The sequence below is a fragment of the Staurois parvus genome, unplaced genomic scaffold (assembly GCF_062004578.1).
Source record: "Staurois parvus isolate SC_StPar_1 unplaced genomic scaffold, SC_StPar_1.0 ptg000162l, whole genome shotgun sequence".
In the NCBI taxonomy this organism is placed as follows: Eukaryota; Metazoa; Chordata; class Amphibia; order Anura; family Ranidae; genus Staurois; species Staurois parvus.
Genome location: NW_028317958.1, coordinates 3,244,719 through 3,259,388, shown reverse-complemented (window position 1 = coordinate 3,259,388; position 14,670 = coordinate 3,244,719). Strand labels below are relative to the sequence as shown.

Here is a 14,670-nt window from a genome sequence, read left to right as displayed (position 1 = left end):
CTTTGAGTGTTGCCCTGATTTTGGGCTCAAATACTAGATAGAATCTATAAATCAGCCTTCTACCCTTCAGAGGATGTTGTATCTGTAGCTTTGATGTTTCATAAATATCCCTTTTTTATAAACTTCAATGCTTAAGGTGATTGTAGCTGTATTAGTGCACAATTATTACCTAACTGTATTAGTGCACAATTGCAGTATTATTCATACCTTAGAAGAACTTGGTAGGCCTCCTAAAGCTTGACCCACAAAATGCAAGCCGGCCATAGATGGTTTGAATCTGGGCTGGTTCAGCAGGGACCATCGAGCACTGGGCAGGCCGATTGTACTCAAGTAAATTCATGGATCGTCTTGGCACAACCAACATGTTGGATTTTTAGCATGCCAGGAGAACACACAATAGCTACTCAGGAGGGAATCAAGCGATCTGCTTTCCTACAACCCATGGTTGCACATCATCTAAGTCCTGCCTTAGTGCATATAAAAAAAAGTATTCAATTGTGGCAGTCCTCATTTGTGTTGTAGACTTCAAAGGTAGTGTTTCTTGCAGATGTTTGTGATGCACCACTTCCAAAGACAAAGATGTCTTTCTGGTTTCAAAATTATTTGGTTGACATGTAACACAATCAGCTGCCTTTATTATGGCCATCAAAGTTGAGCAGAACTGAAATTTTTTTTATGGGAAATGCATCCAGGATCCCACTGCTGTAACTGACAACCTAGCCATCTTCACTGCAGTAGAGAGATGACCCCACACTAACCCCATTTTAAATGTATGTATACATTTAAAACCATTCATTAATGCTTGAGTTCACCTAGTGAAATCCCTTTAAAGCTACTTTCATACACAGCTACAGCCGCCATGTTTTAAAACAAATTTACAGGAGTACCTGCAAGGTGAGCAGATGGTTGGAAGGTGGAGGGCCTAAGGCAAGCTTACAGTAAGTTCAGAGTTGATGTCACCAAAATTAAGCTGTTTATTCGTAATCCAGCAGAAACAGGAGGCGGCACAGTGGCATGGAGTCTGCAGAACTGGTCACTATAAAATGTTACTTTCCTTATGCCATGCAGCCATATAGGTAGACAACAAGTATAGACATTAATATGCATTATTGTACAAATCTTATGGTAGATTTTACAAGTTTTGCAAACATGCATCTTACCATTTTGCCAGCTCTGTCCTTTATCTACCAAACCCCGGTCACCTCATTTTATTTCTAAAATCTTAATTTGCTTGAAAAATTAAGTTCAACTCACTTCTGCTTTGATTCAGATCATTCCAGGCTCTGTCTTCAGTAATCGCACAACAACATGTTACTGACACTTTAATTCAACTCCAGCTAATCTGTGTGAACCTTTTTGTTACTGGAAACATTATAAAGACCTAATTAAGAGAAGCATAAAATGAAAACTAAATAATTCAGACTCAGCCCTGGCGTAATCATCCATTATATAGGATGCGTAACACTTGTTGAAGCCATCCTTTAAAGTTGCAATTATACTGCTAAATGGTTCTAAACCTGTTTTGTGTGATGCCAACTAAAATTAATATATAAATCTGCTACATTGCAGCAAAAGCTCCCAAGTATTATTATACAGGATTTATATAGCCCCAACAGTTTTCTCAGCACTTTACAATATAAAGGGAGACAGTACAGTTACAATACAATAAAATAGAAGAGGGTTTAGAGGGCCCTGCTCATAACAGCTTACAATCTAATAGGGCGGGGCAAGTGGTACAAAGGTTTATAACTGTGGGGGATGAGCTGATGGAAGTGACAAAAGTTTAGTTAGACTAAGCATTAGCATTCTGTTCCAAATACTCAGCTTTAGCATTCTGTTCCAAATACCTGTAGTGCTGGTAGGTTCAAATAAGGAACACACACTCTGCTGAAGGAAAGTCACTTGGACAGGGAAGCAAAATTGTAAAACAAAAAAAACCCAAAAAAAATTGTGAACCCCAAAGAATTTTTTAAATGCCTGCATCAATGTCTTCTGAAATTATGCATGGGTGAAACTGTGCGGGGAGAAATGAATTGGTCATGACTGATGTTCTAGGCCAATATTGTTTTAACCCAGGACAGGTTGGTGCACCCTCCCATCTCCACAGGCACCAACCTATTGAGATGTTTAGCAACCTGAGCATTCATGTGCAGCTGGCAGCATTCTAGTTTTTCAAGATACCTTAAAGCGATCCTATGGTCAGGCTAAGGACATTGAAGCTTTAAAATGTTCTTAGGGCCCCCACAGATGGCTTGAATTTGGCTGACTCTTGCTGAATTGGCCAAAATTCAAGTCATGAGTAGCCCTGCAAACACCACAATTTTGCAGTCCCTCTTTGGCAGAAGGTCTGCACTCAGGTTGTGTCGCAATATAATAGCCAGGAGTGGAAATGAACTGTCATATTATGGATGAAGAAATTGATTCTACCCATTTCAGCCTGTGAGAAAAATTGAACCTTGTACACTGGCCCTTAACAAGTAGCAGATATGCTTTAAAACACGCCCTCTCTGACCTCTGTAGCTGCTTGTGCTAAGGAGAAATTCATCCTCAAATTTCATAGCAAAAACAGTGAAGTCAGTGAAGCTGTTCTATTAGCAATTGATGCCTCTCCTACTGCCTGTGCCTCTGATTTTCACTGTAATAAATCACAGCCAAAAAAAATCTTCAGAACTTGACATGGTAGGGACTGTCTGGTCGCCCACTGTGCTCAGTGGGTTCTCCTGCCAGCCCCTACATCATTACTGTGTCCTTTATAGTCCTTTAAGTGTGGAGGGAAACTAGGCACCAAAAACTCCCCAGAAGTGTTGGATCTTGCTAATTCTTCAGACATCAATTTATCTTCACTACAAATAGAGATCAGCGGTGCAGACAGCTGAAGAGGTATTGCCTACTTCTGTGCAAAGATAAACTGTTTTCATGGTTCTCTTTTAGCAACAGAGTCTCTTTAAATCTCAACCCGGGCAGAATTGAAAAATTAAAAGAAGACTCAATGGCTTCCTAGCTGCTTTGCATGAAAATATTGTTCAATAGAAAATACTGTATACAAAAGCCTAATCAACAAGAAATAGCTTCCAACCCCTATCTAATAAGAAAAGTGCACGTTTATCTCAAGATGAGAAAATCCTCATCTCCCACATCAATAATTGTTTTCATTCCGCTGACTGCTATCTGAAAATTAGCAAATATTTCATACTGAATCAGTTTTGAAGGTTCTTTTATGAGTACGCAGAATAGAAAGACCCCAATTAAATTCCATACAAACTGCTGCCATTTTGTGCGGCAAACACACCTCGGAAAGGTCGCATTCTGATCTTTCTATCGCTGCTGGAAAATTAATTACTCCGCTGACATATGTCAGGGTGATTTTTATAAGAGAGCTGAGCTGGGCTGGAGTTAGTCATTTCGCCCATTTGTTGGTATGCAAAACCCACCTTTCATTGGTATGAAAATGTATTCATTAATTTCTGAGGTCTAGGGTAAGTCAGAGCGACTTGTACGCCTTTGTATTATATCCGCATGTTGATGAAATCTGATGGAAAAACATGTGTTTGCTAGGCTATAAAATCATGACAGGATAATCTCCATCTGGCTCATTTAAAAAACTGCTCCACCGAAAACTTAGAGATCTGTCTTTTTTGGTTGTTAGCAAGCTCAACCTTGAGCTGGTTTTTTAAAATGAACTAGGCTATAAACATTCAAGTATTTACATGTTTTAAAAAATAGCAAAAGAGCTTTAAAATGAGAATCCATTGACCTCTGTAGCTGCAGGCACTATAGAACAATTCATCCTCCAAGTTCACAGCAAAAGCACCGAAGTCTCAGCTCATCCCTCCCAGCAGAATTCAGTAGCCTGCTAACTTTTCTTCTCTTACCAGCAATGACTCCGCATCTTAGCTCCCCCTACTTCCTCTCCCAGCAGTGATTCAGTAGCTCAGCTCTCCCTGCCTTCCCTCCCAGGAATGATATGGCAGCTCAGGCTCCCTGCTTCTAATCCCAGCAATGACTTGGCTGCTCAGCATCCTTCTGCTTCTTCTCCCAGCTGTAATTCAGCAGCTGCACTCCCTTTGTTACCCCCAGCAGTGGCTCATTAGCAAAGCTCATTTTGCTCCTCCCTCCCAGAAGTAATTTAGCTCCCCACCTCCCCCAGCAATGACTTTGCAGCTCAGCTTTCCTTGCTTCCCCTCCTAGCAGTAATTTAGTAGCTCAACTCCCACTGCTTCTCTTCCCAGCAATGACTTAGCTACTCATCTTCCCCTCCTAGCAATGATTCAGCAGCTCAGCTCCCCTGGATTCCCTAGCAGTGACTCAGTATCATAGCTCAAGCTGCTTCCCCTCCCCAGCAGTGACTCAGATGCTGAGCTACCCCTGCACCCCTCTCCCAGCAGTGACTCAGTAGCATAGCTCAAGCTGCTCCCCCTTCCCAGCAGTGACTCAGATGCTGAGCTACCCCTGCACCCCTCTCCCAGCAGTGACTCAGTAGCATAGCTCAAGCTGCTCCCCCTTCCCAGCAGTGACTCAGATGCTGAGCTACCCCTGCACCCCTCTCCCAGCAGTGACTCAGTAGCATAGCTCAAGCTGCTCCCCCTTCCCAGCAGTGACTCAGATGCTGAGCTACCCCTGAATTCCTCTCCCAGCAGTGACTCAGTAGCCTTCTGATCCCTAATATAAACACTGAGCAGGAGCTTTGAGATGAGGGAAGCAGAGTGAGCCATGAGTAGTCATAAAAACCTTCAGTAGATTCTTGGGTGAAGGCTGAGATATTATGAAAATATCAATTTTTTAAAGCAATTTGGACTTGGCCCTACCCCCTCCTTAATTTCTTAATGCGATGACAGGTCTCCCTCACAAATGGAGATGGACGGAGCAAGACGAAGCTCGAGACTTAAAGCAGTATTAAACCCCAAACCAAAAATTTTATATACTGCAGCTTACATCATTTCAGTCATTAGATGTAGTGGCTGCGTACGTTTTCTTTTGTTAAGCCAGGCATAGATGGTTCAAATCTTAGCCAGTTCAGCACTGACCGGCTGAGATACGAACTATCCATGAACAGGATGATTGCACCCAACTGTATTGTTGTCTTGACTTGGATACAACCAGCATGTTGAATCTTTCATGCGATTATTCCCAGCAGGTATAGCTACTAGCAATAATCATAGAGAGAACATGCAAACTCCATGCAGGTAGGGTCATGGTTGGGATTCGAACCAATGACCCTAGTGCTGCTAGCCGGAAATGCTAACCACTTAGCCATATGTTAGCCACGTTTTTGTTATCATATGGACAGTTTGTACTGAAATAAAACTGATGAGAGGTTTAGTTTACCAGCCCTAGAAAACTGTATCAAGATTATGAATGCAATGACTTACCTCTCTTAGTACTGTGCTTTTATATCCTCGATATAGGCCTCTTATACCCTGCAATATAAAAGCAGCAGATGACACCATAAGAATATGACACCATGGAGTGTCAGCTTCTAATACCAGCTTGTTCATGTAAGCTTTGGCAATAAAACCTGGAAACTAATTGGTTTCTATGCAAAGTTGCACCAGATTTTGCACTCTCCAGTAAATAACCTCCCCATAAGTCTATGGCACAACCCGCTCTCTACTGTATAAAAAGGTACAATTGTTCATGCTATATACTTCTACAAAATCAATATATTCATCTTCTAAAATACTCTGACCTACAGTTTTTAGTTGGATACATGGAAATACCACAAACTTTGTTTTGCTGCAGCAAAATTGCTAATAATGGCTACTAAATTTGTAGTGGTGTTATATTCTCCGCTACAAGGCATGGAATAATTTTATGTTACACAATAATGAGAATCTGTCAATGTATTAACTAGTAGCCGACCGCAGATAGCCGAATGACGGCTGCACTGCGGCCGGCCAGTTCTGGGTGGACGTCATATGACATCCTCCCAGAACGTGCTCTCCTGCGCGCCCCAGGGGGCACGCACCCGGCAATCTCCGTGATCGCTGTGTCCTACGGACACAGCTGATCACGTGATGTGGTAAAAGGCCAATCACAGCGGCCTTTTACCACGTGATCAGCGGTGTCCAATGACACGCTGATCAGAGGGAAATGCAAGTGCCGGTTCTCGGCTGCACTTTCCTCACGCTGTCAGATCGTGAGGAAAGTACTGCCGAGAACCGGCAGTTGTCAGAGCGGGGATCGGCACCGATCATCAGGGCACTGATGATCAGTGCCCTGATGATCGGTGCCCAGCAGTGACACCCGCAAGTTCCGCCCCACCTGTGCCCAGCAGTGACACCCGCAAGTTCCGCCCCACCTGTGCCCAGCAGTGCACCCACCTGTGCCAACTACCTGTGCCCAGCAGTGCCACCCACCTGTGCCCACCAGTGCCACCCACCTGTGCCCACCCACCAGTGCTGCCCACCAGTGCCACCCACCAGTGCAGCCCAGCAGTGCTGCCAGTCAGTGCCACCAGTCAGTGCCCAGGGGTTGTGCCAGTCAGTGCCACCAGTCAGTGCCCAGGGGTTGTGCCAGTCAGTGCCATCTATCAGTACCCATAATCAGTGTCACCTATCAGTGCCGCCTATCAGTGCTGCATATTAGTGCCGCCTATCCGTGACACCTCATTAGTGCTGTCTATCAGTGCCGCCTATCCGTGCCACCTCATTAGTACTGCCTATCAGTGCCCTTTAGTGCTGCCTATCAGTGCCCATCAGTGCCGCCTATCAGTGCCCATCAGTGCTGCCTCATCAACGCACATCAGTGAAGGAGAAAAAATACCTTTTTGAAAAATTTTATAAAAGAAACAAAAGAAACTTTTTTTTTTTCAAATTTTTTGCACTTTTTTTATTTATAGCGCAAAAAGTAAAGCGCCCAGTGGTGATTAAATACCACCAAAAGAAAGCTCTATTTGTGAGAAAAAAATGATCAAAATTTCATATGGGTACAATGTTGCATGACCGCGCAATTGTCAAAGTGCGGCAGCGCTGAAAGCTGAAAATTGGCCTGGTAAATAAGGGGGTATAAGTGCCTGGTAGGCAAGTGGTTAATTTAGGTTCTCTTCTCAAGAAACCTAAATGCACACTAGTGCTCACCTTTGTTGCATTTATCCACCTGCATTTTCCTCATCTGTCAATGTATTCATTTAGGTTCTCTTCTCAAGAAACCTAAATGGACACTAGTGCTCACCTTTGCTGCATTTTTCCTGACACTTTGGCCATTTTAGAGCCTAAACTCTGCAACAGCCTATCAAAGCTTACACAGGGTAAAAGGCTTTTTACCCTCCCCACATGACCAGGCCACTCTGGCCTGAGAACCGCATCCTGGAAGCCCAGCAAATTCAAAAGCACACTGCAAATGAAAAACACTGCAAGAAAGCAATTAAAATCCTCAATTTTTAGGTGTATATCTGCAATTTTTAAAGTTTTTTTTAAGTCCCCCGTCACACGGATATGACTTCTAGAGAAGTCGCATGATTTCAAAGTCAGATGTCATTCCGACTTCAGGTGAGACTTGCAAGACATCTGCGGCTTGCAAGACACAGATGTTAATGCAAGTAGCACCTAAAGTAGTACATGCACTACTTTCAAAATCGGTGCGACTCCGACCAAGTCGGAATCGCACCAATAGAGTGTGACTTGCCATGCGATTTGAAACTCGCATCACATTGCAAGTCGCACCCGGTATGATCAGGCAGTAAGTGACGGAGTCTCTTGAGGTTGGAATCAGATGCACCTCAGTGTACAGGTTTTTTTTTACTTTTGTTCTGATGCCAATATTTTCACAGGTTCTGCTCAAATTTTGGCTTGACATCAGAAATAATGAACAGTTAGGTCCATATATATTTGGACACAGGCATAATTTTAGTTTTTTTTTTAGGTATTGGCCAAAACATATTCAAGCGATAGCTATATAATGGATATGTGCTGAAAGTGCACACTCTCAGGTTTAATTTGATGTACATCCAAAGTGGAGGAAGGGTTTAGGAATTACAACTCTTAAAAGTAGCCATCCCCTCTTTTTCAAGGGATCAAAAGTAATTGGATAATTGAATAAAAAGCTGTTCCATGGCCAGGTGTGGGCTACTCCTTCGTTATTTCTTCATCAATTAAGCAGGTAAAAGGTCTGGAGTTGATGCTAAGTGTGGTATTTGCATTTGGAATCTATTGCTGTGAACCTACATCATGTGTTCAAAGGAGCTGTCCATGCAAGTGAAACAGGCCATTGTAAGGCTTTGAAAATGAAACAAATCCATCAGAGAGATAGCAGCAACATTAGGAGTGGCTAAATCAAGTTTGCTACATTCTGAGGAAAGAAGAATGCACGTGTAAGCCCAGCAACATAAAAAGGCAAGGACATCCACAGAAGACAACAGTGGTGGATGATCGCAGGATCCTCTCTATGGTAAAGAAAAACCCATTCATAACATCCAGACAAGTGAAGGTCACTCTCCAGGAGGTGGGCGTATCATTGTCAAAGTTTACAAACAAGAGAAGACTTCACGAGAGCAAATACAGAGGGTTCACCACAAGGTGAAAACCATTCATAAGCCTGAAGAATAGAAAAGCATTCTTTGGACGGATGAAACTAAGATTAATCTGTACCAGAATGACGGGAAGAAAAAAGTGTGGAGAAGGCTTGGAACAGCTCATGATCCAAAGCACACAACGTCATCTGTAAAACATGGTGGAGTCACTGTGATGGCATGGGCATGCATGGCTTCCAGTGGCACTGGGTCATTGGTGTTTATTGATGATGTGACAGAAGACAGAAGCAGCCGGATGAATTCTGCAGTGTTTAGAGATATACTGTCAGCCCAAATTTAGCCAAATGCAGAAAAGTTGATTGGACGGAGCTTCACAGTACAGATGGACAATGATCCAAAACACACTGCAAAAGCAACCCAGGAGCTTTTCAAGAAAAATAAGTGGAATATTCTGCAATAGACAAGTCAATCACCTGATCTCAATCCAATTGAGCATGCATTTCACTTGCTAAAGGCAAAACTAAAGGTAGAAAGGCCCCCAAACAAAGAACAACTGAAGACAGCTGCAGTTAGGGCTCATTCACACTAATTTCTAACTCTTGCCAAATGCCCCTATAGTGTTTGACAGCTGTTAAGACAGGCAATTGGCAAGCGTTTTTAACGCTCCCCAAATGCCATTTGCACATTTTTTAGGCATTTGATAGGCGTTTTCCAAGCGTTACAACCGTACCACAAATGCCTATAATGAAGTTTAATGGTATTAATGCTCCACAAACACCTGCCAGGCGCTTGAGGAGTGTCACCATAGACTTGAATGGGAGGCTTCAACTCCTCCTGACTGGACCTTTTTTTGCCACGATGCTAACGCTTCAGTGTGAACAGCACTCGGTGCTGCCATGTGTAGAATTTTCACAGGCATTTGAGGAGCGTTAAAAACGCTTCCCAAAAGCCTGTCTAACCCCTGCTAACAAAGCTAGTGTGAACTTAGAGCCTGGCAAAGCATCAGAAAGGAGGATACCCAGTCTTTGGTAATGTTCATGGGTTCCAAACTTCAGGCAGTCATTGCAAGTAAAGGATTCACAACAAAATATTAAAAATAAACATTTTATTTATAATTATATTCATTTATCCAATTACATTTGAGTCCCTGAAAATGGAGGGACTGTGTATAAAAATGGTTACAGTTCCTAAAAATTGTATTTGATATTTATGTTCAACCCCTTGAATTAAAGCTGAAAGTCTGCACTTCAAATTCATTTGGATTGTTTCTTTTTAATTTATTCTGGTGGCATACAGAGCCAAAAGTATGAACATTCTGCCTGTGTCCAAATATATATGGACCTAACTGTATGTCTTTGTACAGCAGCCTTATCAAAAATCCCCCCAAAGTATTGTCAAAACTCACCTCTTGGCGCAGCGTAGCGGCAAACATCTGGTAGGTGGTGGAGGATGGAGACACTTGTGCTCTCTGCTTAACCACCTCAGATGGGACACGAATAAGGCAAGCAACCTGGAAACAAAACACAAAAGATCATACAAAGGTTTCATCTGACATAGAATGCACGGTTTTTGACAGTTAACCTAAAACGTATCTGAACGCAGCTTGCTGGAGAAACGTTGTACCTCGTGACCATTTGTACCAATGAAAATGGTTCTAGCTGCCCTAATAAACAGCCAATCATTGACTTTGCTTTAAGTTTTGAAGAATGCAGGTATCAGTTAACCCTTTGAGGATCATAAGATTACGGAACGCCAAAATAATCAATTTGTTTGTTGTTAAAGTTTGTACACTTCAGTTGCTGTAACTAAGCCATTTCATGAAATAATTGGCAAAAAGCTAGATCCATTTGTTGTTTGTTGATAAGATTTAATATTTTGACTCAACCCAAAAAAAAAAAAAAAGAGTTTTAAGTTCTTAATCAAATGATACAGGCAATTAAAAACATGGGAAAAATATGTCCCTTGGTCCTTATGCTCAGGTTTTTATTGCTGACCTTTTCCTCTGTTGGGGAGATTTTCTCTCATTTCTAAGCGACAAATCTCCCCAGTGGGGACAGAGATGACAAAAGTAAAAAAAAAAATAAGTTGTAGAACAGAGAGGAAAGATTAAAACCTTGGACACTTCTTAAAGCTGAACTTTGGGCAAACTGCAAGTTTCATAGAACAAATACGTAGAAGGGATCTGTTTCATCTGTCAATGGACTTGTCTTTCTGTCCACCTAGTCCTAATAGAAACACAGCTCTGACACACAGTACAGTCCTGTCTGGCAGAGCAGAAGACCTGATTTTAATCTGCTCCATTCCAGCAAGACTTACAGACCTTGTCCCTTTCCCCGCCTGTGACTGGACACTGAGATTAGAAAAAGCAGACAAATGAACTCCTCACTCTGCTGTCTCCTATCAGCATCATCACCAATGTCATCAAGACTGAATTTGAGGGAATCAAGAATTTTATGTTGTCACTAGAAAAGGAAAAAAATCTTCAAATGGGGACACTTGTTCTGGTTATGACAGCAGGACAGGTGGTAAAGGAAAGTTTACCCAATGGAACACAGATGAAAACCCCCCAGTAATGAATAAACCCTTCGCTATTCTATCCAGAATGATTAAAGTGGTTCTAAAGGCTGAAGGTTTTTGACCTTCATGTATTCTATGCATGATGGTAAAAAACCTTCAGAGTGCATCTTCCCCCTCAGCCTCGCTAATGACAGTCTAGACATCTCTCCCCTATAGTACCACGTCATCCATAAGTGTCTGCATGTGCTTCACAGAAGTGAGGGTGCCATCTCCCCTATAGTACTACGTCAACCATAAGTATCTGCATGTGCTTCGCAGAAGTGAGGGTGCCACCTCCCCTATATTACCACGTTACCCATAAGTGTCTGCATGTGCTTCACAGATGTTAGGGTGCTATCTCCACTATAAGACCACGTTACCCATAAGTGTCTGCATGTGCTTCGCAGAAGTGAGGGTGCTATCTCCCCTATAGTACTACGTCACCCATAAGTGTCTGCATGTGCTTCACAGAAGTTAGGATGCTATCTCCCCTATAGTACCACGTCTTCCATAAGTATCTGCATGTGCTTCGCAGGAGTGAGTGTACCATCTCCCCTATAGTACCACGTCTTCCATAAGTATCTGCATGTGCTTCACAGATGTGAGGGTGCTATCTCCCCTATAGTACCACGTCATCCATAAGTGTCTGCATGTGCTTCGCAGAAGTGAGGGTGCCACCTCCCCTATAGTACTACGTCACCCATAAGTGTCTGCATGTGCTTCACACAAGTGAGGGTGCTATATGTTTTGATTAAGTCACCAATTTAATTTGCTAAACAAGGCAGCCCCAAATTTCCATTGTACTTGACTGCTGCGTCCAGACATTTATCCGTGGATAGCTCTCCAGCCCATCAGTTTCAAAACTCGACTTCTGTTACAGCCAAACATTTACAAATTTGACATATTGATCCAGAGCATCTGTTGTCATTTTCTATATCTAGACCCTTGTGTTTTTGTGCATAGAGATATTGTTTGGCCTTGTTACCACCTTGCAGAAATGGCTTTTGATTGCAACTCTTCCATAATGACCATTGTTGGGGTTCTAGTGGTTTCTGCCAGATTTCAAAGAAAAGGTTTCAAAGAAAAGTAAGACTGATGTAGTTCTTCTCTGCTAAACTGTGCTAATGGTTGTCATTGCAGCCATTGCCAGTCATAGATTTTCGACTTTGTGGTTGCGCAGGATTGAGAGACTGCAGTTTGCCATGAAACTTCTGCTTTGCAGAAGAGATATATCAGTGTGGCTGAGAATTGGTTCTAGTGTGAATCCAAAAGAAGGAGTGTTCTTCTTGGGAAAGGAAAATCTGTGGAGAAAGTGTGGTGTTTATGGACCTGGTTCAGTCACTAGCTTGCTGCCACTCAAAACATGATAGAAGGATTACACATCAGAAGGTCAGATACTGGATACATGCTTGGAAGTACCTACTAAAATGGTGCTCTCGCTTGGAAGTTTGTTTAAAATGTTTATGAAACATAAAACATCAAATGCGGCCAACTATCTGTGTGGATGAGAAACGGTTTTGGGGTAAATCCAAAATAAGGGGTGTTCTTCTTGGTGAAGGTAAACCTGAGGAGAAAGCATGATGTATATGTACCTGGTTCAGGTCCTAGGCTGCTGACACTCTGATCACCATAAAGAGACTGTTCATCAGAAGGTCATATACTGGATATGTGCTTGACAGCACCTTGTAAAAACTGTCCTTTTACATGGAAGTTAAAACGAACTAGAACAAAAGTGAGATGACCATTTTTACTAGGTGCTCTCAACTACATACCCAAGATGAAAGTTCTGCTTGGGTGAGATCTTTCTGATGCAGGATGACGTCCTAGTGTCTGGTGTCTTTGTTCATTTTTGCCATAGTGTGAGATTCAAAGGTTAAACCCCTATAGTTGCCTTGACCTCATCATTTTAGTATAGATATCCCTTGAACAGTTTTATTGCCTCTACACAGATTTCCTTTAACGTGTAAGCATCATGGTATACAGAACATTCAAACTTCTCTGAATAAAGCTGAAATCCAATCAAACAGCTAACCACACAGTTGGTGTATAAGAGTTTTTTGACTTGCTAATTAATTATTATTTCTGTCCAGACAGTCCTAAATTATCTAAAGTGCAGCCAGCTAGAGCATTACTTTGCTACACAGTAGTTACATCAATACAGCTGGGTGACCTTCCTGCTAATCGTCTTTGATTGGACAGCAAATGAGTAGCAGCGAACTGATCAGCTTATTTGCTCTCCTCTCACCTCCTTTTGGCAGTCACCTGCAGCTCACCTGATTGGCTCCTAGTGCTGCCCTTTTCTCTCTCAGTTCCATCGTTCACATGATTAAAGAGGCAGATCCCAAGTTAAAAGAGAAGTATGGCCAAAGCTTTTTTTTTTATGGGTCACAGGAGGACAATTACTGTTGCGCTCTCGTGACCCAGAGTCATTGGATAGTGGGCTATTCAGCTGATGGGCCAGAGTAGCTCAAGGCTCCGAAAGCATCCTGACAATATTGTCGGGATCTACCTCACTGCCTGATTGATAGCTGGCTCCACCTTTCAGCATGCAGCTAAGCGTCAAAGCCAGATGCTCCCACCCCCTCCCCAGCTTGGCACTCCACTGAGTGCTGAAGAGGCAGAGCAGAGAATGATAACCACCGCTCTCTGCTCTGAACAGATAGAAATGAGCAATCAACAGTCACGTGATCCTTTGGTTCATCTAAGGGCGGCTTTGCACTAAGCACAGCTAGCCTGCGGTTTTCATATGGGTTAGCTGTGCTTTTCCACAGACTTCGATGAGGTCCTGCAGTTTTGGTGCAGTTTCAGAAATCACACCAAAACCATGGGGCAATATTGAAATCTAAAAGAAAGAGCAGTTTCCTATAGGAGTTAGCTGTGCTTTGCCCAAAGCGCAGCATAACCACATCGGGGGAGTATGAAGCCACCCTTAGAGCTCATGTGGGACAGATGCTGCAGCATAGAGGTGAGAAATATATTTATTTTGTTCATAAATCCCATATTTCTCCTTTAAATTCGGGTACAGGACCCAGTGTAAACTATTAGTAGCAATAAAAATACTTTCTATTTTTTATTATTTAGTAGATAAATGACTGCATGTTCTTTTATATGAGCTTTTTCCTGGTTAACCGTATATTAACAGGCTACAAAAGTGGCTGCTGCAAGCATGTGTACTTGGTGTTTGCGATTTAACTAATTATCTGTATTCTGATGCAACACCAACGCATTCTTCGGGGCAAGGCATCACAAACTGACCACAAGTTTTGGAACTGATGAGACGTGACAAGAGATACGTCCCTAACACAACATAAAACCATCCAACCCAGTAAAACGAGCCTGGAGTCCCAGACGTGTTACTACAATTAGGCCTCTGGCAGAACATCTATGTTGAATTAAGTGGCGCGGTGTGCATGACTGGTTGTGTGTTAAAAAGGAGCGCTGATTAAATGTGAACCGTGCAGTATCCCGCTGAATAGCTTCTAGCTCAGCAGACTCGCAGTATGAGGAGAGAGCTTGTGCTCAGCAGAGAGGAAGATAAACAAAATATTACTGTCCATTACGTTCTGTCAACAAGAATTTGGCCCAGTGTATGAAAAAGTGTCAAAAGTAAAAAAAAAAAAAAAAAAAAAACAACAACCTCCAGTATT

The 14,670-nt window shown here is 42.4% G+C and overlaps 1 protein-coding gene across 2 annotated transcripts in view; it reads right to left on the bottom strand.

Annotated features, from left to right (window-relative positions):
* The window catches only part of SLC25A26 (solute carrier family 25 member 26), a 198,550-nt gene that overhangs the window by 136,547 nt on the left and 47,333 nt on the right, over positions 1-14,670 (bottom strand). For both annotated transcript variants that reach the window (XM_089676013.1, XM_089676011.1), the window contains exons 4-5: positions 9,873-9,977; positions 5,370-5,417 (exon numbers count right to left, since the gene is read on the bottom strand). In XM_089676013.1, coding sequence (XP_089532139.1) covers positions 5,370-5,417; positions 9,873-9,977 — 153 coding nt within the window. The remainder of the gene's footprint in view (positions 1-5,369; positions 5,418-9,872; positions 9,978-14,670) is intronic.